The sequence below is a fragment of the Sebastes umbrosus genome, chromosome 1 (assembly GCF_015220745.1).
Source record: "Sebastes umbrosus isolate fSebUmb1 chromosome 1, fSebUmb1.pri, whole genome shotgun sequence".
NCBI lineage: Eukaryota > Metazoa > Chordata > Actinopteri > Perciformes > Sebastidae > Sebastes > Sebastes umbrosus.
The window spans coordinates 36,837,711-36,864,124 of NC_051269.1; the positions used below are offsets into that span (position 1 = coordinate 36,837,711).

The following is a 26,414-nucleotide window of genomic DNA, read 5'->3' on the forward strand; positions in this document are numbered from 1 at the left end:
AAACTATGTATCGAAGCCCACTGCTGCTCTGTGGCATAGCAATTTGGACAGAAAATGTGACACATGCTACTAAGGGAGTAGCGCTCTGTTAAAAAAGTGAAAAGTAATAGAAACTAGAGTTCCACAAGAAAGAACCACTGCAGCATCTAAAGAGCTTGAACCCAATTAAACCCTACATTTTTGCTGTTGCAGAGTCAAATTCCTCATGTTTTGAGATTTCCATACTGTTGAGAAAACATGCAGATATATCTTGTAAGTTCTGACGTTAATGTCAAAATGTTGCCATGTTGGAGACTTTCCCCCTTGGTGAGGTTTAAGTCCTGTGTAACCTGGAGTGAGCTGACAACTAGGGATGTAAATCACATGTTTCATCACGATGCGATTGGACAACGATACAATATTTGATGACATGACAAAGTCTGCCACGATACGATTTTGATTTGATTCAATTCAGGGGCCGATGCGATCGATATGAGATTCTATCACACGCTCATTTAACACAATCAGTTACATTTATACCAACTCACAAAAAGCCATTCAAATATGATTTGACAATTTTACTAATGGGCTCTGTAGGAAGGAGGCGCGCTTGCACAGAAATATTTATTTCAAAATAAAGGCATATCTTAAAGATGATGTTATGTATTGATGTTTTCATTTTGCATCGATAATATCGGATCGTTGATCATTGAATTGAAACGACACCCTTCCAAACGATTAGGTGGTATTAGACATGAGATGATTTTGAAGAAGTAATTTATTATAGACCGCTTATCCAGACATCTATAACGCTACGTATTTGAATCACCAGGTATAGTTAAGGTCCTGACACACCAAGCCTACTGTCAGCCGTCGGACAGTTTGGGGCTGTTGGTCAGCGTCCGTCGACAACCCACGTCTGAGATTTTTTGGCCAATTCAGCATGTTGAATCGGTGGCGGCCCCCGTCGGTGAGAGAAATCACTCTGATTGACTGTTCAACTTAAATGAATCAGTGCACGAGAAGAGAAACGGAAGTGAGGAAAGTAAGCCAACAAGTAAAGTCTAGACGGCACACACAAAAGGTCATCTTCATGTCATCTGATTATTCCAATTCCGGATATTTTCACAACGACATGGCCATCTGGAATGAAGCTAAGTGTTGAGTGAGAGTGATGGGAAAATGGTCTGCAAACGCCGCTTTGTTTCATGTACGTATCATAACAACGGCTTGTACAGTATATCCGCAGTCCTTTCGGTTTCCCTTTTTGTATGACAAATACAGACTACCGCCGCCTGCTGGTGTGGAGAGCTATTCCCTCTCACATAGGCGCAGGCGCTAGTTGGTCGTCGGCTGTAGTCTTTTCGGTGTGTTTGAGTGCAACTTTTTGGCAAAGACAAAGGTGACGTGAGGCGACTCCAAAGTCCGCCTTCGTTGTTGCCAGTTTTTTGATATTGGATTGGTGTGTCGGGCCTTTAAAGTGTTGTCTGTAACTAATCAACCTGTCAATAACCAACTGTTTAATCTTTTGTCTGATGCTGGCTGTACTGCAGCAGCCTCCCAACTCAAGCTATCTAAGCTAACTTATCCATCAGTGACTGTAACAACATAATTTAGCGATTAACCACACCAATGGTGAATATTCACGTATCTTATGTGCCTCAAATCTCAGCGTAAAAGCCTCGGTTAACCCGCTACACAACAGCTTTCCTGCATTTTTCTGTTTCTCTCCATATGTGCGTTTCTTTCCCCCAAAACGGGACGCAGCCTTGGCGATGACGCGATGGCGGTCTGGTCTATGCAATAGTTAAGTGAAACTACATGTGCTTGGGATGCTGAATGAGTGGGAGTTTATTTTGCTGTTGTTTGTCCTTCACTATCCCTCATTGCCTCTTTCAGGAGTGAAGGAAAGTGCTTTCCATCTGCAAACTGAGCCGGGGGAATAAGTCATTGATGTGAAAAGCTTTTTTTTTGGGTGAAGAATTCTATTAAGTGATACATTTTGATAAATTTGCTCTTTAATAATTTAATATATTGGTGTGCATTTTGTCCTACTACTGTACCTCATGTACCCATACGTTGGTGGAAACACACACATGTACACATGCCCACCCGACCACACACACACACCCAAACAAACCATAATGCATTTCAATGCAACAAGGGATGCAATAAAACTGCAGACAAAACAAGCGCATCCAAAAAGCATATTACGAGCTCATTATGAGCTGTAATGAAATACACTGTGCAATATGAGGTTGTAAATAACCCACCGTGTTTTCATTTTGGGTACTGAGCAAACAGCGGTACAGATATTACAATATCATTGAGCTAACTTACTCCCACACATACGCGTATACAGTATATATCGTATATTTGCGCAGGGTAAACCAAATTAAAAAACAACAAGAAGAAGCCACGCATTCCTTCTGTTTCTAAAGTAAGCGTCAAGTTTTCTTCTGCCAAAGTGAGGAAAGTTAACTTGAGTGGTGGCTGAACTTAAACATTAGTTTTTTGTTTGTAGCTCCTGTTTGCTTTTGATAAAATCCCTCTAAATGAGGCGCCCCGAGTTATTCAGACTGTGACACATTCAACACTACACTGTGTACCGTATTATATTACCCATGAGCACAACCGTAATGGGCTATTCAAAATAACGAGGTAAACCAAATCATACTGAGATGCACTTTAATAGGCCGGTTCACCTATTCACCTTAAGACCTTCATTTTTCTACGACAATGTGAATGCATGATAAAGACTATATATTACAAATATCATTACAGTTTCATTTAGCTCCATGGAGAGGACATGGAGGCATGCAGAGAGGGAAAGAAACAGCCAACACAGACGTATGTCTGGTCTTTCCCTCGGCTGTGGAATCACACAATATTGAAATAACCGTCCACAATGTGCTCAATTATTTCGAGCTCACGTTGTTTGTTTGCTTGTCCTAACCGTGGGTCAGAGAGGGAGAAGGTGTTTGAGGCCTGGTTAAATGAAAGGAGGGCCTTTTCTCTCCCATATTCAGACTGCTTTCCATCAGTTGTGCCTCATTGGCCCCAGTGTAGGTGCTGCAGGAGACGGTCGAGATGAGAATGCCACAAATGGCCTGAAACTAATGTTGGCCTCCCTCACCCTGCAGATTTACAGCACTCCCCAAAGACTTTCTATCTTTTCTTTCCTTTTCTTTTTTTTTTCCTTCTCCAATCTCAGCCTGTCCCCCTTTCTCCCTTTTCCATCTCCCACCCTTACTGCTTCTCAAAAGGAGTACTTCTCGCCATCTACCTCAGTATCCATTTAACTCAGGCTGTTTTTCAATCTCTCCATTTCCACCGCACTTACATCTGTCATGTCAAATAATTTGACAGCGAGAGCTAGGAAGCATATTCCATTGGAGCACAATGGTAAATCAATGGCATCAAAACGGCACCACTTGTGGTTCGTCATGACTGAATTGCACATGTCAAAGGGAAAATGGCCAGCAGTGGAATGGCGCTCTTTTACACTGCTGGTGTGTGTGTGAGAGAGAGAGAGTGGGTATTTTTTCTTTGTTTCGAGGAAGTGAAAGTAGCTTTCAGAAGCTGAAGCAGAATATTGCCGTCTGAGCTATAAGAGCCGTGATGATGATGGTGGTGGTATAACGTCAGACTGCACTGGAACCTCAATAGCACCATAAATATTACATAATGACAATGAAGGAATAAAATGAAAGCTTTACGATCGTATGAATTATTATTTGCAATTAAATCAGCAAGGACTTCCTTTTGTATATGGAATTGGATTTGCCTGGGATTAATGAAATATCCTACAGCACAGCTACATTAGCTCCCTCTCATTGTGCTCCCACTGAATCAAAGTCGCCGCTCCCCCACGCACTTCTTTGGGCACGTCATTTGCATCACTTGATGCCTGCGAAGCCGTAATTACACTCCGAGGGTTAATTGGTCTTTTAAAAGCTAGTGAACCCGACTGTGTGAAGGCTCGAGTGTGGAAGCACAGGTGAAGAAAGACTCAAAGAGTTTTCACGGCACAAAAGAGCCGGCGTGTCCTGAAATCAAGTGCACAAGCCTTAAAAGGTTGTTCTCGGCCACTTCTGAGACCAGCAAGATAAAGCACGAAATCCCCACCGCTCCCCTTCCTCTTCCTCTCTTAGGCTGCCTGTCAGATCGGAGAGTTGTGTTACAGAGAAAGCCGGGGACAGCGTGAGTCACATCCCCCATGGTGCACTGCTTTCAGCTTTGGCCGAGGGCTGAGACACACCTATATTGTGTTCACATACAGTTGCAGCTGGAAGCAAGCTGGAAGACATCCCCCTCTCACACACACACACACCAACCTCAACGCTCACATGGCCACACGCACAAAGGAAGCCCTTGAGGTTTAATCCAACCATCTAACAGCCGACATGTGAAAAGGGGATAAAAGAGGGTCCGTTTCTCCAGCAGGGCGGCACAATTAGGTGGCTCCCCTGACACTCCACGGCCCCGCTGTGTGTGTTTTGTGTGAGGGTGAGTGTCTCCACGCTTTGGTGGAAAATCGGCCCTCTTGCCGACACATTGGTGAAAGGCGATTTCCGTAATCCGGGAGTGTAAACCTCGCTGTACAAATGGGCGTAAGGGACTTTGTGTGTGTGTGTGTGTGTGTGTGTGTGTGTGTGTGTATATGTGTGTGTACAGTATATGTATGCGTGTGTGTGTGTCAGAAATGCCAGCAGAAAGCTGCACGTCTGTCTGGGTGTCTGATAAGAGGCATCGACTGAGAGGAGTTTAGAGTAGCAGCACAGAGCTCAGAGTATGATGCCTGATGGGAAACTTGCTTTCCTTATTTCTAATATTCTAACATGTTATCCACTGATTGTAGTAAAAAGAAAAATGTGCCAACTTGTATGTGGATGTCCAATCAGTGTTGATGGTAGATGTAGTTGAAGCAATAAATTCCTCAATGTGTGCTATATTGATAGAGAAAGCTGATTTGTCCTGCTGCGGAGCCTTGTCAGCTGTGCCTATGTACCAGGATGCATGGACGCGAGTGGCAAGTTTGCTAACACCTGACACCTAAACAGAAAAATATAAGCTTACACCTTCTGAATTCAAGTTTCTCTCTTAAGGCCCTGACACGCCAAGCCAATGGTTGTCCGTCGGACAGTTTTCGTCCGTCGGAAAGCGTCTGTTGCCCTATAGTTTTTTCGGCGTGTCCCACTCCATCGGCTCTAGTCTGCCCGTGCCAATTCAGCATGATGAATCTGCGGAGGAGCCCATCGGTGAGAGAAATCACTCTGATTGGCTGTTCGGCTTCAACGAATCAGTGCACAAGAAGAGAAACGGAAGTGAGGAAAGCAAGAAAACACGTAAAGTCAAGAGGGAAAACACAGAAGGCTCTTCTCATTTTGCATCTTCATCTCATCTGATCATTCCAATACACGGATATTTTCACAACGACATGGCGTCTGGAATGAAGCTAAGTGGTGAGTGAAAGTGGTGTGAAAATGGTCGACAAACGCCGCTTTGTTTCATGTACGTATCATAACAACAGCTTGTATATCTGCCGTCCTCGGTCTTCCGGTTTCCCTTTTTGAATGACAAATACAGACTACCGTCACCTGCTGGTGTGGAGAGTTATTTCCTCTCACGCAGGAGCAGAATGTACGTCAGCTGTAGTCTTTAGGGTGTGCTCAAGTGCAAATTTTTGGCCAAGACAAAGGCGGCGTGAGGCGACTCAACTGGTGGCCTTTGTCGCCGCTAGTTCTTTGATGTCGGTTGGTGTGTCTGGGCCTTTATACCGAACTAAGACATTACTTTGTTAACTCTTCATAAAAACACTTCATTCAAACAGGACAGAAACAAAAGAAAACCCACCAAACACGTCTTGGTTAATTTTTCTACTGTTCCCACAATCAACAACTCTGGTTTGGTCAAAATAAATCCTTAATTCACAGAGTAAGATGTGAAAATATGCCGGCTGTAAGAACTGGTGACATACGTGTCCAGTTAAACTTGTTGTTTATTATTGTGAGAACAATAAAACGGTGAATGTCAGCTGAGTTGCACAGCAAAATGTAATCTTTTTGTGTCCTGGGGCCGGATGTATAAATGAAGCATATGCAGAGAAACCATGGTTACCATCAAACTGGTGTTAATAAAAGAAGAAGGTGGGGTCAGAATATGTAATTCCTCACATTACTACACACTTCAGAGCAGTCACACACCGTTTTCTAGAGGCAGCTCTGTGTGATATGGTGGACAAATGGAAATGGAAAAAATTAGATGAGAGACCAAATCCAATGTTATTTGTTCAGGTTGTAAGTCAATTTCATTAAGAATTCATTATTTTTTTGCAGTCTACGCTTCGCAAATTTAAATTATGGTTGACAAATGCGCATTATAAATGTTCCTGTTAATGACTGTTGCATGGGCAATTGTATTATTCTTTTTTTATTTATTCTGCTTTGATAATTTCCCTAGTTTTATATAATTCATTGCATAATTCAGGGGGAAAAGTCTGTTTGAATGCTACAAACTGAATCCCTATCGACTACCTCCCCAACGTTTGAGTAAAATTCATAAAAGAGATCCACGCAATGTGCACGGCTTTAGAAATCTGACAAAAAGAGTGTGTGTGCATATTTCTTTGAGTCATGAATCTACAGTTTTATGCATCTGGCTCCTGGTGTTTGAGCGGTTAAGACATATATCATGTAGCAGTTACATCCCCGCTGTGATTCTGGCCAGGAACTTTTGTTTCATCATCGCCCCGTCTCTCTACCTGTGTTTCCTGTCCTTTTATACTTTCATACTATCCAATAAAGGCAAAATGACATAGAAAATCTTAGAGTCTAAAGTAGGGATGTTAATAATTAACCGTTTAACCGTTAACCGACATTAAGCATTTTAACCGATTAACGCTATCGGTTAAAACGGTTAAAAGAATTATAATTAATTAAAAAGCTGAGCAGCTCGTCACTTTAAGGAGAAAAACTGGTCCACCTCAACAACCCACCTTAAGAGACGGAGACGGAGTTGCAATGATACAGGAAGTCGGCTCCGGTCTCTCCGACGCGCTTGAGCGGAGCGGAGGAGCAGTAGTTTCGTTGCATTTATTCAGCGACAAATAAACTGTACACACACTTCTACACCTGCGTTCACAGCTAGAACGCAACCAACAACACCATTCAAATTCTGGTGACTGACAGAAGTTTATGCAGCACTTTACTGCTTCTGATGTGTATATTTATGTTCTTTGGTGTCACAGGGAGCTCACAAAAAAATATCTGATTACCGGTATAAGCATTATTAGTATCATTAGACTGCAAATAGACTGCATGTTATGATGAATAATAGCAGAGACAGGACTGTACAAAAGACCCAGATGACTGCTGCAAACGCATAGTGCGAATGTCGGGGAGGACACACTTTGAGTTCAGGCTGGTGCACGCCAAGGGTAGAGTACGAGCACGGAGGCATCTGATTGGTTCTTTCCAAGCGGACCGTGAGGCAGTGATTGGTAGACGTTTTTACAGGATTACAGCAGCTACAGATGACGTCTCTTTTCTGGTCCTCTTTCAGAGCTCATCAGTAATGGATCGCTGTCGGGGTGTAAAGACCATTTCAACCAATATAACAAATAGTGTATACTGGAGAACATTGTCAACCCTGTCTTTAATATACCCGCTCAGACGTGTTTATATACGTGGCCTTTAAATACAGATCAATAAGATCGCTTCCTGAATAGATTTCACGATGAGCAGATTGATTTACTAGCAGTTTAGCTTTTGAAATCATGCTGAAATCACATATCTGCTATCATAAAATCTTGTGGTTGATTTGTTTGCACAAACAAACCGCACCAGAGAGACCACTTGGAAGCAAACCCAGACCCACCTTTTCAAGCTCTCTCGTTTTCGGTTGTTTGGTCCGCACCGGGGTTCGATTGGCAGCTTTTACATCAGCCCAAACTAACCGTACTAACCGGGCAAACGAGCCTGAGTTTGTTTTAACCAAGCCAAACAGTTTAGGTTTGAAAGCACCCTAAATAACATAAAAATATGTTAAATTGCCTTCTTTGATAAAAAATAAATGCAAACGCTAAAGCATTCCTTTAACAAATTCCCCAACGTTAGAACAATATGGACGTCATGATCACCCATCATCAATTCAGATGTGCTGTAATCTGCAACGAGATGCAGCGTGATGTGAAAAACAGTTCACCAGCTATATTAACAGGTGTAGGAGCACCACGGCGAGAGAGAATACCCCTGAGTAATCCTCAGATCCATTCTTCTGAAACCAAGCATGAAGTGCATATTTGTGTGCTTTCCAAGCAAGGATTATTTTTTTCTCCGCCTGCCTGTCTGTGGCGCCCAGAGGCACAGCAGACAAATCACCTGGCATCATGACTTAAATCGCAGACAAGAGCAGCACTTTTAGCCTGCTGGGTGTGCTTGATAGAAAATACCAGAATACTGAGTCTCTCGGCCTCATGGTGATTGTGAGAGATATTACTCTATATTCCCCACTCCTCTCTCCTGCCTGACCTAAGTACTTAGAAACAATATATGGCTTGTCTACCCATCTTAGCTTCTCTCTCAGCTGTATAAAAGTTTTGCGGTGCACCAAAGGCGTCCCACAACATGTGTGGTATTTTCTGAAATGAAATAAACACGTCACTCACTCTGACAAGCATGTGAGGGAAGGGTCCTCGGGAGTTTTCAGGCACATTGATAGGCGGGATGACCCAGTCTCTCTTCTGTCGCCTCAGCCCATTGGCGGAGGAGCTCCTCTGATGTTTTCGAGGAAACTTGATCACCCTGGGTTGGGAGTCCCAGGCTCTTGACAGCATTTCTTCAATGCCACCCTGAAAAAGAAAAAAACATATCATATTATGCCACATCTCAGCATTGAATAACTCGCGCATGTTATCATTTGAAGGGATGCTATTTTGCCCCGACAGGTTGGAAGATGAATCTATAAAAGTGCTGTAAAATGACAAGTTTCCTCCTCTGCTAAAATTGAAACTAAAATACTGGGTGTCACGCTGACAATAAGCCCATTTCGGAAGAGTGGCAGAGCGGCAGACACAAGGAAATATAAATAAACATCATTTTCTGAATGCTGCTGTATCACATTTCTTGAGGCAGTTGGCAAGACACACTTAGCCTGCCCTGAGAAAGCGAGACCTCCCGCAGACTACGTGGCTGGGCTTTTTTATCCACCGAGGTGCGGTGCTTTGTCTGAATCCCTGCACAGACTTTCAAACAGACATTATTCCTGCCCGTCTCTGTCCTCTCTGAAGGCAGAAAACAATGTGACACCGCCCTGTCAGAAGCCTATCATCAGATAAAAGAAGTGTTGATGAAATAGCAGTGTAATAACGAGGGGAGAGACACAGGAGACCGCCCTGCAGTTTTGTTTGGATGTGTGCACTGCTACTTATTTTTGATGTTGAGGTACCTTTAACATCATATAGGACCACGGCATTATGGGTAACTCCTTTGTAGGAATGTACGGGTGTGTATACAGCCCTCTGCTATGACTCCCTTCAGCTGCGGCTGCAGAGAGAAGATTGTGTTCTTTCTCATCTCGCCTGGTGAAACGAGGGTTAGAAGGGTGTGTAAAAGACGGAGTGTTTTTTCCCCCAATCCTCTATGGTGTCCTCCTGTGTAAGATGGTTGTATTGCTGTAATCCACCTAATCCTATTGTTGTCTCTGCGCCCCGTGTACACACACACACACACACACACACACGCACAGACACACACACACACTGAGTGGCAGTGTGTCACTGTCACCTGAAGCACAGTAGAAATCCTCCAGCTCATCCCACCTGGAACACTCACAACGCTAGGGATGCACCGATCCAACTTTTTCAGTCCCGATAGCGATACCTGGGCTTTGGGTATCAGCGGATACTGAGTACCAATCCGATTCCAGCGTTTAATTAATAAGCTGTGTGCCTCATTGTGTGGAGGTGATCATTCTTTTATGTGTTAGGCAACATCAGGCCTGACTTAAACATTGCTTTCCTAACTTTGTCAAACAAAATGTAACAAATAAATACATAGATATAACTTGTTATTTATTATTAAAATAAGCGCCAGTGCCTACATTTCTTGGAGTATCTTCAACGCTTCATATCCCTAAAATCTGTACGACCTAAGCTACAAGGTTATGTAATAATAATATGTCAATAAACCATACTAATTGATAAAAGTATTGAAATTGTGTCATACATACATAAAAAAATACAAAAATCGGACAAGTTTTTCCATAAAATATTACTAAATAAACACACAAAACATACTGATCGCCAACTATTCCATCATTTTTTTAAGAAAAGAAGTCTAAATTCTCTGATTCCAGCTTCTTAAATGTGAATATTTTCTTGTTTCTTTACTCCTCTATAACTGTAAAATTAATATCTTTGAGTTGTGAACAGAACAAGACATTTGAGGACGTCATCTTGGGTTTTGGGAAACGCTGATCGACATTTTTCACCATTGTCTGGCACTTAATAGACCAAACATCTAATCGATTAATCGTCAATGAAAATAATCGTTAGTTGCAGCCCTCAATGCTGTTATGATACCGACCAAAATGTGTCTAGCACCAGGTTTTGAAGGCTGTGATAGAGCAAACGTTTCAGGTTCTTAATCATGTTTATTTAACATTGTATTAATGATATAATACATTTTTATATTGTCAATGTACAGTAAGGTATCAAGAATTAAAATTCCTGTATATAATGTATATAAACATTGGATTGATTGAATAGATCGCCCCCGTTGAAGAAGAAGAAGAAGAAGACAGGACCTATACACATGCATTAATGGAGAGATGTCAGAACGCGAGGGCTGCACCTGACCGGCGCCCCGAGCACTTTGGTGCCTTGCTCAAGGGCAGTGCCCAAGAGGCACCTTTCCAGCTACCAGTCCACACTCAGCACTTGATACTTGCAGGGAATTGAACCGGCGACCCTCCGGTTCACAAGCCAAGACTCTACAGACTGAACTACTGCTGCCCCTATTGTCAGCAAAGCCTGTTCCAGCTGTATGAGTCAGTATCGGCCCGATACCCAATCCAGTATCGGTGCATCCCTACTCAATGCAATCACACAGGCAAACACGTGCACACGAGCGAACACGTTGCACCACCAAACACCAGCCGGCAGTTCATCATATGAGTATACACCTGCTTTGTGAAAGAGGCAGACTGTAAGCTGCTGCACCTGAGCAAACAACGTGTATATTTTTCATCTTTTGTTTCAACTCTTCACACATGCACAGCTCAGAGGATTGGACCTCTGGACAGCCGGCGCTGTGTGTTTAGCCGGGCAGGAGCGCGGCGGCGTAGAGGGAACGGTGCGACCGGGCGGATGGTTAGAGGACAGAGAGAGGAACGAGGAGGGACCAGATGTGTTTCCCAGATAAGATAACCCTCGTTCCGGCTCCACTCATCCAAAACACTCACAGGTACCAACTGGCAGGGGGGGGAGGCCGGGATGCTGCCAGCCCCTCTCCACGGGCGGCAGGTGGAATTAGTCTCTGTCTGCCGACGTGTGTGTGTGTGTGTGTGTGTGTGTGTGTGTGTGTGTGTGTGTCTCTGTGGCTGTGTGCATATTTGCGGATGCTCATTTGAAACAAGGGGAAAACAAACACAAAAAAACAAACATGCAACGGAGGATCAACAACGCTCTCTGTGGCAGACGGCGATGAATCATCAGGACTGTCTCCATGTCAGCGCATATGGACAGTTATAACATATATGATACTGCGACACTGCTCCTCCTCATCTATCTGCTGCTACCATGATAAAGTCCTTATCTGCCTTTCCCGGCTTACTGCAGAAAAACACAATGAATGAATAGTCGCTCTATACGCCAATCAGCCTGCTGACGTAGACCTGACGATAACAAGGTTGAAGCATCGGATTGGTCGAGCCCCAGCATTCCTTTGGAAATGCTGCCAAAACAGAAAGACGGTCAGGCAGAGAGACAGACACAGAGAGAGACAATGAAAGGGAGACGGCCTTTATTCTAAGTCTGCTTGTGGATGATATCAGCGGCGTAGTGGCTGCATGTGACTGTCACTTTCAAACAGCATGGCAGATGACAGGCTGTTGGCATTGTGACAACATCAGAATTACAAAGGGGAGAAAGAAACACTGGAAAAACTCTCCGCGAGCTGCCGGGAAGAAGGTGCTTATTAGGGTTCGGGGATTTTATTTTGTCTGAATGTGAGTGTGTGTGAGTTCAGCATGTGTAGTTGTGTTCAGTCAAGCCTGTGTGCACATATGGGAAATCACGATGCAGGCATGTGTGCACACGCGTATAAAAATAACGCATGATGAACATATGTGCGGGTCTGCGTGTGTATGTGCGTGAACACATGACAAGGAGTCGGTTAGTGTGTCCCCCGATGTGCCCGCGGCTCCTGAAACCCAGAGGCAGCCGGGGCCAGCTGGCAGCTCCCTGCTCCCAGGCAGGCTGCACATTGCTGGGGCATACTTTAGGCCCGAGGCCCCCGAGCCCTGGAGCTGACATCTGGAGGTTATCAGCCTGACAAACAGGCAGAACAATACAATAAGAGTGTGTGTGCTCATTTCCCGTTCTCTGTTCAGTGTGGCTCTGAAGACATTTGAGTCAGGTCTTTTGATGTTTATTTTTTTAATGCCTTTAGTGCTGCGGTTCCCTTTTGCTGGTTCGCTATGATAAAGAAAAGAGATCACAGTGCTCGTCTTCAGTCAGGAGTATGTTCTCCCATGAGATCTCTCAAAGTGGAGAAAGATAACATTTAAATCTAACTTTGTATGATAAAGTATTGAACGTCTCATAGTTGCTATTAGCCTGTTGAGAGTTTCCAGTGTGGACTGTCAACGTAATCAGGCTATAATCACAAAGTTAAAGCACACAGCAAAAGCGCAACCATCCAACCCCCGCCGCTGGTGTTGCTTTTCAATGACCAGCGGACCCCAGGGTCCTACGTTCCACCCTGCTGCCGGCCTTCTCTGTAATCTACCACGAACAGGTGAGGCTGTCTGGGGAGAGCGCGGTAAAAATGCAAATCAAATAAGCACTAAAACCAGCTCCGGCAACCGGTCGACTCCAAATCCAGTGGTGCATAACTGATGGGCTCTAAGCTGGTGGGGAAGTCAAACCAACGTACCATGAAATCAGTACGAGTTGGAGAGCACTCGACGAGAGGCCCTACCTGTGTGAGGTGTGATAGCCTGAGTACATAGACACAGCGGAGAGGGCTCTCAGGTCAAAGATGCTCCACACTTCAACTACTGTGGTATTGTACACAAAAATGAAATAGTAAAATGAGCTGGTTGATCACGGAGCACGCTCCAAGTATGCTAATTCCTGCTGCTAAAAGAGCACAGTGAGAAACTAAGCCAGTTATTAGAACCAAATCACTGGTGCTGTACGACAAAGTGAGCATAGCAAGAGCCACAGTAGATTCTGTGTTGAAGCCAATTCATCTGAGTATAGATGAACTAACACTACAACAGCTCTCTCCACACATTATCACATGTCTCTACACTAAATGAGCTGCTATTTGAGCTGCCTGTCTTTTAATCAGCATTAAGAAGAAGAGGATATCCTCCATGTTGATAACGCAGAGATACTGTAGGCTGCGGTTAGGTGATGCGATTATGATAACCTCTTTAATAACTATTGACTTACAGAACAAAGAGATGGGCTCAGATAACAACTACTCGCCTCTGTGTGTGTATACCGAACTGGAAAAGGAAAAAGGGCCACACTTCAATCCCCAAAAATCACATGAAGTCATTGCACTAAACTGGCTTCACTAATATATATTTCAAAGGAGACAGTTTAGCTCAACTGTCTCACTTTAGCTTAACCGCAGGGACGTCGTCGGTCGGGAAGGTGTCATCAGCGATAATGCAGAATTCACACCGGAGCAGCGGCAAAGTGCGGCAAGCTGCCATGCAATGTCTACGTCAGGAGAAGCTCGGATTACAGCACAGACAGAGGGAGAGTGACTTCATTCTCTGCTCAGGTAGACATTACTCCACTATATCTTCACAGAGCAAATAGTTGTTTGCTTCTATATTAATGCTCTAGGTATCATACAGAGGATCTTAAAACTATGTAAACATGGCACACATTAAACCTGTAAACTAAGCATAGTGAACACGTTAGCATGCCAGCGTTAGCATTTAACTTAAAGCACTACTGTGCCGTCTATTCTCGTGTAGTTGTTTTGGCTAATAATGTTGTTATTGTGCATTTCTTATTCACCATCAATGTTTTCTCTCTCAATAGTACAAACTGTCAAACTGAAGCAGCGAGACAGAGGAGGCAGCGGGGAACAGGAAGTCCAGATTGACTGAACAACATGACCTTGGCCACAGAGTCAGAGCCTTGTCTGTAGGGCCGTTTGACCTGATGGAAGGTCACAGATCCGAACCTGACTCTCTGTAGGGACTGACTTTCTGCTTAGTCGAGGTCAAATGATGGGATAGCTGTATTCTAAAATGTTCTGGATAGTTCAAAATGTAACAAATGAAATAGTCAGCCACACGAAATAAGTTTACAGCAAAACTACGATCACTTAGCGATGTCATCCTTCCCACTCAAGTCATAAATAGTACGTGTCAGTGAGGACAATCTGTTTAAAAGGGGGATTTTTCAGACTTGTCGAGGTTGTTTTCACAAAATTCCTCAAATTGTATGCAGTTTTATTAATGCGGGTCCATTAGAAATGTTAGTATAGGACTGTACAGCATGTAACAAGCAACAAATATCTAAATAAATTCAATTAACCACCAACTGAAGTGTATTTTTGGTTCCTTGCTTGAATAGATATTCTTCACCCATGTTCCCTTCTCACTTTATCCTGTAGATCATACTATATTCTAATAATTACACTTTTTAATGAAACAGGTGTTCATCTTTAGTTCTCCTCGGGGCGTACCAGGAGATTGGAACTAAAGTCTACCGTAGCACCTATTTATAGCATCCGAGTAGAACGGTGACAAGAACACATGTAAACACCGTTCTGGCAGAAATACATACCATACTGTACGTATAAAAGCTGGTTTTCAAATTTCCATGTGATTAGAGAAAACACATTTATTTCTTGTTCAATTATTGAATCTTTCTGCAGCTCCGTGATGTGGCGAACATAATTATACGTCGAAACTACATCACCTGGTCCTCGCAGACTCCGCCGGAGTGGAACATTAGCTCAATCAATGTCAATTATTTCCCCGTCTCCATTATTGCACTGCCAGGAGTGGGCAGAATTTTAATCCCCACTCTGCAATTGCTTTAGCGACACGACTCTCTGGCTTTTTGTCATGATTAGAAACATGACTGAACATTAAGCCTGATGGCGTTCAACAAGTAGTTGAGGAAAAATGATAATGGGTTTGTCGCTCAACAAAGTGCAGCAGCACGGTGGTGGAAGTCGGTAACAGTAGCTATACATTTGGTCTCCGTTAGCTAATAGAGCCTTGGCAGCAAATAGGACCATGTCTCTACTTGTCACATACAAGGAAAGAACTGCATCTTGTGCACGCACTGTTAAACACAAAGACCGTGTACATGGTGTGTACATGCAGGGTGAGAGAGACACAGGGGAAAGTGTTCTTACTGTATGAATTAACGTTTCTGATCAGCTCCTTTATCAGGAAGCTGCTTCACACTTTCTCCAGTAAACAATGAAGCATATCTAATCAGACAAACAACTTAGGATCGGGGGTTTAATAGCATTTTATTGAATCCAAATCCAGCTTCAAATCCTCTAATCAAATCTAAATCCTTTTTGAATATTTTTATCAAATATAATTAGATTTAGCTTTCAACACTTGCAAGTGACTGAAGTTGAAAATATCTAAAACAAAGATCTGTAATCACCGTTTGTTGACTGATTAGGCAGAAACAGCTTCAATGCTGTATCAAATGTTAATTAAATGCATGAAATACCTCCTTACTTCTACACCCTGTTTTTCATAAGCTATTTGCTCTGAATAATAAAGTTAAAATATTAATATTATATGCATAAGATTCTCCTGAAATTGATGCGACGCGGTCAGCTAGATCACTTCAAGAGAAGAGTAGCCACTTGGTCTCACTAAACTATCAAAACACACAGGTCATTGAGTGGTGTTACATTCATGTAGTGATGTTTCCCTCACAAACTATCTTTGGCTGAGTGTGCAGAGAGCACATTAACAATGTAACAAAGGTTTCATTCTGTTTATTCCAGGCTGTTAGTAGCTATAACTACAAAAAGAAATGCATTTTAATTTGTATATACCTGGCATTCGGAGCCCAACACTAAAACAACCACACAGCAAACGTAGTAGGCTGTGGCTCAGGACTGCTCGTCGTCCACTAATCAGAAGGTCGGTGGTTCAATCCCAGGCCCCTGCAGTCTACATGTTGACGTGTCGGGCAAGATACTGAAACACAAATTGCTCCCAATGGCTGTGCCATCAGCGTGTGAGTGTGTGTGAATGTTTATCGCTCCAGATGAGCAGGCAGCACCTTGTATGGTAGCCTCTGCCACCAGTTTATCAATGTGTGTTTGAATGCTGGCTTTGGGTGGTCCCTAACACTATAAAAGTACAATATAAATATATACATTTTTACCATTTAGCAGCATAAACTAATACCATCATAATGCCAGAACCTTACTCAACCTTAACACCTTCCACCTCTGGAAAGTTTATTTGGACAGAAGATAATTTATAACTTTAACGGCAGCTGGATTCTCACAATCACGCGAGAATCACGGGATCACATATCACACGGAAATCCATCTTGTCAGGCTTCAAGAAATCGTTTGTGTCCGGCCAGCCAGAGCACGGACCAATAAGCGTCCTGTCAGAAGCTACTGGCAGCTATGGGCGTGGCCTATAGATGTGTGTAACGACACGTTATAAACAACAATGGCGGATCCTGACTGAAGAAGTTATCGTAGATGCTGTAATAGCATCAGTTATATCAGAACTGGAGAGTATTTCTTCATTGAAAGAAGAGCAAAGAATGACTCTGAAGGCTTTTCTTGATGGAAAAGATGTTTTAACTTTCCGACTGGCTTCAGCAAGAGTTTGATTGACAGATGGTTCATCCAATCACCTGCCTGGTATTTTTTAAAAATGCCTGCCTTTTTCCCAACAGTTTCAAATGACGGCTCCTCAGATGTGTAACAAATCATCTGGCAGGTCAGGTTGGATGAGTTTGGGTTGGATGGGAAAACAACTTTACAGCAATGGTCAAGCAGGCAGTGATAGTGATAAACAGCCAGTGTGTTATGGTTAGGTGATAGCTTGTTAAATTGGTAATGTAGTCATGAGGAAACAGTTCTAGCGGTGTGCCCTTGTGTTTATGTATTCCTGAAAGTGTTCTCCCTCGTTACCTTTGTCAGGGCTAAAGGATGAGGATGTCCGGCCAGGGCTAGCTTCACGGTGGTCTCCCAGATGTGCGGGTCATGGAGCCCCCGGGCGGTCACCATGAACTGGACGGGCTCCGACAGGTTGGCCAGCTCCTGCTCGGCGTACACCGACCCATCGGACCTCACGCTGAAGTTGGGGTCGCTGCTGACGAAGCCCACCTCTCTGCTGCGCTGGCAGTCCTCAAACTTCACTGCAGAGACGGACAGAAAGGGGAGAGAATTACAGAGCAGCACAGTGAGATTTACTCTGCGAGGTGTTCGCAAATCCTTGACACATCTGGCACGTTTAAGATTAACCTGCATCCATCACGACGTATCTTGAAATATCCCTTCTGCTGTCACTTGTGATTCCCCACTTTGACGTCTTTGGCAAAACAAACTGCTTATCTGCTCCTGAACCGGAATACACGGGGGGGCAAACCTAATTCTTTTTCATATCATTCTTTTCTCAAACTAGACGGATAGCGATGTCAAAACAGCGTTTTCCCTCAGCTTCTCCGGGGAAAGCACGACGAGAAGGTCTAAAGCACATTAGGCTGACTGGGCCGATTGCGCTCCATGCTTTGCTGCCAGGCACATGGAGCAAGGTCTGGAATGACATTTGGAGGGTTCAGCTTGACTGAGACAAAAGAAAGGGAGCTGTGAGGACTCCAGAGGAATGTACCGCATGTGTCTGTAGGAGCAGTATGGAAGGATAGTTTGGGTAAAGGGGGTGTTGGCAGTCTTTGCACTCCACATATAAGTAAAGGGTCACAGAGAGACAGGCAGAGACACGGTGTTGGACCGTTGAGTGCATCAGTGCAGATTCTCCAGTGACTGCTGACATGAATACTCCATTACACCACACAAAACACAGCAGACACCAAGGTAACACAACAAACAAAGAAACAAAAATGATTAATAATGCTATACTTTACCTTATTTTAACAGTTTATTGTTGCACACATTATAACATTTTATATACTATACAGTATATATAAGTATTTGTTAATAGATTAGGGCTGTCAAAGTTAACGCAACTTGCAATTTCTAGGTTGTAACAGGCTCAGTTTTAAAGCTAGAGTGAAGATACTGGCATCATATGAAACTAGAAAGGAATCCATTGGTACCAACCATGTCATACTAGCTTGTCGGGATGGACGTTAAATAACGCTCCAAACTTGCGCTAAATTTTGGGGAGGAAAAACTGGCAAGGCCATTTTCAAATCGGTCACTTGACCTCTGACCTCAAGATATGTGTGAAATGGGTTCTATGGGTAACCATGGGTCTCTCATCGCCCTGAAGGGGTTTCTTTCACAACAATGACCCCCTAGATGTACATTATGCTGCTTATTACATGGCTACTTACTTAAGAAATCAATAATTTGACACAAAAACGGTCCTCCAGAGTCCGACATTAGAGCTGAGCCCATAGCAACGGTCTGCTATACATAGCAACGGTCTGCTATACACAGCAACGGTCTGCTATAAAGAAATTACAGACCGCAGAACGCCGTGATTGACCAATCAGACATGGATGAAGTTCTGATCTTGGACTCTGGCGGACCATTTTTGTGTCAAATTATTGATTTCTTAAGTAAGTATCCGTGTAATAAGCAGGATAATGTACAACGAGCGGGTCATTGTTGTGAAATAAACCCCTTCAGGGCGGTGGAATACCCCTCCTCTTCACGTCAGTGCTGCATCGCCCTGTCAGGGTTTATTTCACAACAATGACCGGGTCGCTGTACATTATCCCTCACATAAAAAACTATCAATTTACCGTTTATAAATGATGGTTGTTATAAAGTGTTACCGAAACCAACAGTATCAGACACGACTATTTGGTAAACCCTTTCTTTCCTTTGCCAAAATATCAACACTCACACTGCATCATTATCCCATGATTCATAGCGTGATGCAATGGCACGAATGACTGATCTGTTGTTTTCAACATGTCTATTATGTTAAAAACACACCATCCCCCGTCTCCCTCTACCCCCAAGTTGAAACGCATGTGCTCTGAATGATGTTATCTCACAAACTCTGCCTGCTGATAACAAGACAAATTGATTTCATAAATCACCCGGGGAACAGATCGCCTGTTATGAGCTACTGCGGCGTGATTTTCCCCCCCAAAAAAAAAAAAAAATTCCAGCGTGAAGAATTCTGCACAGCAAGCTTTTTATCAAGCCATCTATTTAATTTATTGCCCAGCTTCCTGTCAAAAGCAGCTCCCAAACAACAGGCTAATAAAGCATGAGATCTCCTTGGCCACCGCGACTTAGCGTCACACAAACGAGGCCGCTTGTTTTCAACCTCTGAGTAATTGCGTGCATAATGAGACGGACGGTGAACACAGTTTTGACAATGCGTGCATCTGTCTGTGTTGGCGAATGCAAATCCGTATTTTCATTAAAAAAAGCGGAGAACAATCCTTATGTGAGTGATAAGCTTTGTGTGGGTAAGTGATTGCCTCACTTTGGGGATCATTTATCAAGGCGGGGAGGGCGATCTAACATCAGGTTGTGACAATATGACACAGACCTGCTTGAATCGTCCGCAGATGAATTGTGATGGCAGGCATGTATTATGTAAATGACTTCAATTAGCTTGAACTGAGCAGGCTAATTGTTGTCACTTAGGCGGGTCTCTTGTGGTGCAGCTGGAGAAGCGGGGCTTAAGGACGGACGCGCTGCAAAGCGCTGCTCGTGAATGCGTGCGGCTGTGTGTGGATTAAATTCACAGCTAGTTTGAGAATGTCTCTCCTCAGCTGGTGCATATATTAATATGGATGTTAATTCAACAATAAAACCAGCGAGGCCTCCGAGGGTCGGTGTGATGCCCCGTGCGCTGCCAGTTGGCTTGGGAACACACACATGTGGCCTGTGAGGCATTGCCATTATGCAGCATTGTTAAAGGAATGACTTTGATTTTCCGTTAGGGCACCGGGCCACCTCTCAGTTTACCATTCACCGCCTACTGGTGTATAGCCGCGAGACCACGACCCTGATTTTTTAACACATCTACTTAGTGTGAAGACATTCATAAACGCTTTGCTATTCATTAAAAATCCTGTTCACAAAGCATATTCAAATCAGGTGGTGGGATCTGATCTGCCACGCTGGTAAATGGAGATGAAAGCAGCAGAAAGAGACAACGCTGAGACGAGATACTGATAGAGAAGCTATGTGTGTGTGTGCGTCAGAGAGAGAGAGAGAGGGAGAGAGGGAGAGAGAGGGAGATGGTCGGATAAAACGAGAAGGAGGGGGAGGAAGATACTGTAGCACACAGAAAAAAGAGATGAAATATATAAAATAAAACCGTAATTGCAACACTTTTGTCGGCCTTGGTTTTAAGACAAGAGGAGCTAATGTGCAGACGTAGTAATTCAGATTATTCATTGCCGTCGCATCATAATGGAAATAGAACCAGTGAGTGAAGACGAACGCTGTTGATAACTAATCTGTGCTTATTTGTTGTAATTGTTCTCCGATGCGTGTAATTCGTTTTGTCATGTTACGCTTGGCAAACTACGGCATCCCTTAGTACGGAAAATTGAACTTGAAATGAATAAACAAAGACGAGGCTTCAGGCTGACGGCCCTGAAGGTCAGTAGACCCGCAGTCCTTCATCTATTAATAATCACATACATATTTTACTGCAGGTTCAATCAATGCTGCCACCGGACTTAACTTCATCACCTGGTCAGCTCATCTGGAGTGAATAGAAGGAACAGAGGAATGGGCGGGTCTGGCCTCCGGCTATGTCGGAGAGCTGAATACATTCACTGCGTACATGAACTATATATATAGTTACTTCACTCACACTTCACAACCCTTTGTATGTCTTCTGTATGTAGTTCTGAAAGGAAATAAATGATTTCTATTAGTCTTCACAGATGCTCAGATGATAAAATCACGCACTAACACAAGGACATCAGGCTTTGCTGCCAGATATCTCCAGGCAGCTCCATTCAGCCACTCTTCTATGAATGTTTAAGGGTTAAGTGTGTGGAAGTCAGCGGGTTTAAACCATTCTGAACATATTATTTTCAACAGCTCTAAGCTAATAGACCCAATCGACATGTATTAGTCACATCTGGGGTTCAGATATTGTCTAAATGAGCTTCTCTCAGTGAGCTTTTGATTGATTTAGAAGATCAACAAAATATCTAATAGGAGACATCATGATTCTAATGATGCAACTACAGTATTAGTTGATTAATCGATTAGTTAATCAACAGAAAAGTAATCGGTAACTATTGTGATAATCCATTTATGGCTGAAATTAAAGATTATTTTCATTGTCGATTAATCTGTTTATTATTTTCTCGATTAATCAATTAGTTGTTTGGTCTTTAAAATAATAAAATAAAATAAAATAATTTAATAGCTGACAACTAATCAAGTAATCGTTAAACCTCTAAATCCATTAAAGGTGTCAGTAATTTTTCAAGCTAAAATTCTTAAACATTTGCTGGTTAAAGCTTTTCAAATGTGACGATTTGCTGCTTTTCATTATCATGTCTGATTATAAGTGAATATTTTGGGGGTATTGGACTGTTATAGCAGGCACCTTTCCCTATTTTTTTTTACATTTTATAGACAAAACGATTAATCAATCAATTGAGAAAATAGACGGCAGATTAACCGATATTGAGTTGCAGTCTAGTTGCAGTCATAGACTGTATATAAGAAGAGGACGTAGTCACCGTGACGTCACCCATTGGTTTGTGGACTGCCATTTGAAGCCTCGTTTGAAGCCGTCGCCATCTTGCTTGTTTTGCAACCAGAAGTGATACGAGAGGGTGGAGCTAAGCACAACTGAATGCTGATAATAACAATTAACTTTCATGAACTGAAAACACGCTGTGAAAGGGTTAAAGTTCTTAGACGGAAACACGGACAACTCCCAGACCGGACAACGCCGTGACCTGTCAATCACAAGATAGCCACGCCCTGAAGCATCCCCTGCTTTATGGTCTATTTGACTCTAAATGTGACCATAATTCACTAAATGAACATCATGCTGTATTGAAGAAGACTTGAAACTAGCGATTGAGACCATAAACTCATGTTTACAATGTTTACTGAGGTAATAAATCAAGTGAGAAGTAGAGTCATTTTCTCATAGACTTCTATACAATCAGACTTATTTTTGTAACCAGAGGAGTCGCCCCCTGCTGGCTGTTAGAAAGAATGCAAGTTTAAGGCACTTCAGCTTTGGCTTCACTTTTCAGACCCGGAGGATGCCGCCAGGTTGCAGCCCTACATGGTACCACACTGGGTGGTCTTATTTACCCAGCATGCATCTCTCTGTCAGCATGAAGTCTGTCAGGAAAACTCACTGTGTTCAATTTTTCAAGACCTCTCTGCAGCCTGAAGCTTGAATGAGTTTCTGCATGCAAACAGCGTGGCCTAAAATATGAATAAATGCGTTGGAATTACTGTATACTGTTTGTATATTACTGTAAAACACACATGGATGATGATGAAGTGTGCGCTCTATGGGAAGGCTGATAGTGTTGCTTCAAACTGCCGTCTCAGCAGTTCAGAGTCAGCAAACAGTCTGAACTATAAAAGCAGGGACAATTTTGTGCCTTGCTGGTCGTGGTAACAGCCTTCTGACTCAAAGATCTATTATGTCAATTCCCTTCTTCATCTATGAGTGTATCAATGTGTGTGTGTGTCCCTGTGCTTTGCCTTGGTTCCCAAGGAAAACATCAGGGGTATAAAACCACCAGCTCAAGGGTGTGTTTGCATTCTGTTCTTCTATTTTGTAGCGCCGGTCGGCCTCTGTGTCCCTGTGTGAGCGTCTCTGAGTGTATCTGAGTGTGCATGTATTGTGTGTGAGTGTGTGTGTCAGTGTGTTCTGTATATTTTAGTGTGTCCTGCCATCCACAGCGGTGTTTGGCAGGCTGCTGAGGCTGGTGTCATTCTGCTCGGCTGCCCTTCTCTGGACTCGTACGGCAGAGAACATGCTGTCCAACAGAGCAGCTAGCGCGGCACAGACGCGGCTAAAACAGAGCGGGCAAGCAGCCGTGACTGCCGACCACCGAGTCCTCCACACTCACACATACACACACACAGAGAGAGAAAGAGACACGCTTATGCTCTTTGTCTCTTCCTGCTTGTAGATCCACGACAATACCCTAGGGGAGGCCAAAGCCGCTCTTGTATCTTGTATGGAAACATTACATGTGCATAATGTAGAGGACAGGTAGCGACTCTGCACAGGCTTGTTTTGTGCATCCACATGGAGCATGCCTCCCTCATCCCTCTGCATCCGCCTACACCGTGTTCACCTGTCGACCGCACACGCCTCCCCTCTCCTCCCTGCCATTCTCTCCTCATACTGTCACCCGTCTCCTCCACTTCCCTGTTCTCCAGAGTCACAGCTCCACCGTCCTCCTTTCCTCTTACTGTCCTTATTTCCTCCCTGTTTAACCCTCCCCCTGTCCTCCTCTATCTTCTTCCTCTCGTATTCTCTGCAGACTGAGGCACTTTCTCCCCGATGCAAATCAGGAGAGTCATCATCATACTAGGGCTGCAACTATTAGTCGGTTAATCGATTAGTTGATCGACAGAAAAGTATATTTTGATAATTCAATCAGGGCTGCAACTAAAGATTATTTTCATTTTTCGATTAATTTGTTGATTACTTTCTTAATTAATTGAATGTTTGGTTCATTAAATGTCAGAAAATGGTGAAAAATGACGATCAGCGTTTCCCAAAAGCCCAAGACGACGTCCTCAAATGTCTTGATTTGTCCACAACTCAAAGACATTCATTTTAGTGTCATAGAGGAGAAAAAAAAACAGAAAATACTCACATCTAAGAAAAAATGACTCAAGCTGATGATTGACAATGACAATTAATCACTGCAGCTCTGAATCCATTAATCGTTTCAGTGATTTTTCAAGCTAAAATTCCAAACGTTTGCTGGTTTAAGCTTCTCAAATGTGATGATTTGCTGCTTTTCTTCATCATATCTGATTATAAAGTCAATATTTTGGGGGTTTGGACTGTTATGGCAGACACATTTCCATATTTTCTGACATTTTATTGACAACATGATTGATAGATTAATTGAAAAAATAAACGGCAGATTAATCTTTACTGAAAAGAATCGTTAGTTGCAGTCATAGACTCTGCATATTTCTCTTCCTGTCACCCGACTCCTCCACTTCTCTGTTCTCCAGAGTAACAGCTCCACCGTCCTCCTTTCCTCTTACTGTCCTTATTTCCTCCCTGTTTAACCCTCCACCTGTCCTCCTCTATCTTCCTCTCGTATTCTCTGCAGACTGAGCCACTTTCACCCAGATGAAAATCAGAAGAGCCGGTCTGAGCTGACTAGACACCCTGGTGGGTCACTTGTTACCATTATTAAAGTGAGCCGAGACCTAAAAGAGGTGCACAAAAAGGTCAAGATTTGTGAGCGTTTATACACTTGTTAGCTGGTTTTAAGAAGGGATTACATGACTTTTTTTACAGATCATTTTTAAGACTTTAATGGCTCTTTTTATAGACCTGCTTTTACATAACAACCTTTATTACTGTCTTAGCCGCCCTTTTATGAGATTTACTTTTATCCTGCTTGTCTCACCTTGTATTCATTGCTTCTTCATTGTTTTTTTTTAATGAAGTGATTTGTTTTTTGTGCTTTAAAAGGTGTATAAATAAAGATTATATCAGCTAAAAATAGACGTCTGACAGCAAACACGCTGTACATGAATGGGTTGATGTGGGACATTAAAAGGTACAGTGTGTAACATCTGGCGGCATCTGGCGGTGAGGTTGCAGATTGCAGCCGCTCCCCAAGTGTGAGATGAACTACGGTGGCCGACGTGAAAACGGGAATGGCCCTTCCTAGAGCTGTTGTTTGAGTAGCAGAGGTAACCTGGAGTATGTGGGAAATGAGTGGTGAAGCAAAAGAGAGAGAGCGGCGGCGGCAAATGTGTGTGAGCAAACAAGTGAGCTAGCGGAGCAGAAGTGTTCTTATTTTTAGGTGATTACACACTAAAGAAAACATACTTATTAATGTTATATTCCATTTCTGCCAATAGATCCCCCTAAATGTTACACACTGGTCCTTTAAATATACCCGTTTATGTAGTTGACACAATTGTAAAGAGAAGTTAAAGTTTCATACTTGGTAGAGTGACAGAGCGGAGTGGCTGAATAGGTCCAGACCGAGCATATGGATATTTTTTAAGGTGCCGTTCATCGCAGTTGTGGCACGGTGCTAAGTAAACATTCCCTCTGGTACCCTGCTGCTTTCCTCAAGCCAACGGGAAAATCAACGCCACCCACTCAATTTGCAAATAACAGTATTTCTGCCCGAGGCTGTGATAGACAGCAGAACGGAGCCCACTGACGACTAAAATATAGAACAAACCGCATGTGAGGAGCTGTGAAGAGTGCTGCAATATCTCAGAGTGACTGCAGTGTCGTTACAATGTAGTGTGTGCATGTTGAAATTAGATGGATATTCATTATTCGTAGATTGATTACGATTAATAATAAACTAAAGAATTTAAACTAGGGCTGGAACTAACCATTATTTTCATTGTCGATTAATCTGTTGAATATTTTCTCGATTAATCCATTAGTTGTTTGGTCTATAGAATGTCCTCAAATGTCTTGTTTTATCCACAACTCAAAGATATTCAGATTACTGTCATAGAGGAGTAAAGAAACCAGAAAATATTCACATTTAAGAAGCTGAAATCAGAGAATTTTTCCTTTTTTTTTTCTTAAGAAGTGTCTCAAACCGATTAATCGATTATCAAAATACATTAGTTGCTGATTAATTTAATAGTTGACAATTAATCGATTAATTGTTACAGCTCTAATTTAAACTGAACAATTAATGAAAATGTTCAAGCATTTATTTTTTAAGTGCTCTGATAAGCAGTGTGACTCACAATAAGCTGAATTATTGTTTTAGTGATAAACTGCATCAAAAGTGGCTCTGTGAAACCTTCATTTGCAAATTAGGAGATAAGATCCTTTACTTCCACATG

General features: G+C 42.9%; 2 protein-coding genes across 3 annotated transcripts in view; one reads left to right on the forward strand and one right to left on the reverse strand.

The window, feature by feature from the left end:
* LOC119492355 (inositol hexakisphosphate kinase 2-like) overlaps positions 1-26,414 on the forward strand; it is a 1,011,171-nt gene that overhangs the window by 403,022 nt on the left and 581,735 nt on the right. The gene's annotated exons all lie outside the window — the stretch shown is intronic.
* The window catches only part of cdh4 (cadherin 4, type 1, R-cadherin (retinal)), a 255,715-nt gene that overhangs the window by 80,370 nt on the left and 148,931 nt on the right, over positions 1-26,414 (reverse strand). For both annotated transcript variants that reach the window (XM_037774104.1, XM_037774170.1), the window contains exons 4-5: positions 17,370-17,596; positions 8,648-8,830 (exon numbers count right to left, since the gene is read on the reverse strand). In XM_037774104.1, coding sequence (XP_037630032.1) covers positions 8,648-8,830; positions 17,370-17,596 — 410 coding nt within the window. The remainder of the gene's footprint in view (positions 1-8,647; positions 8,831-17,369; positions 17,597-26,414) is intronic.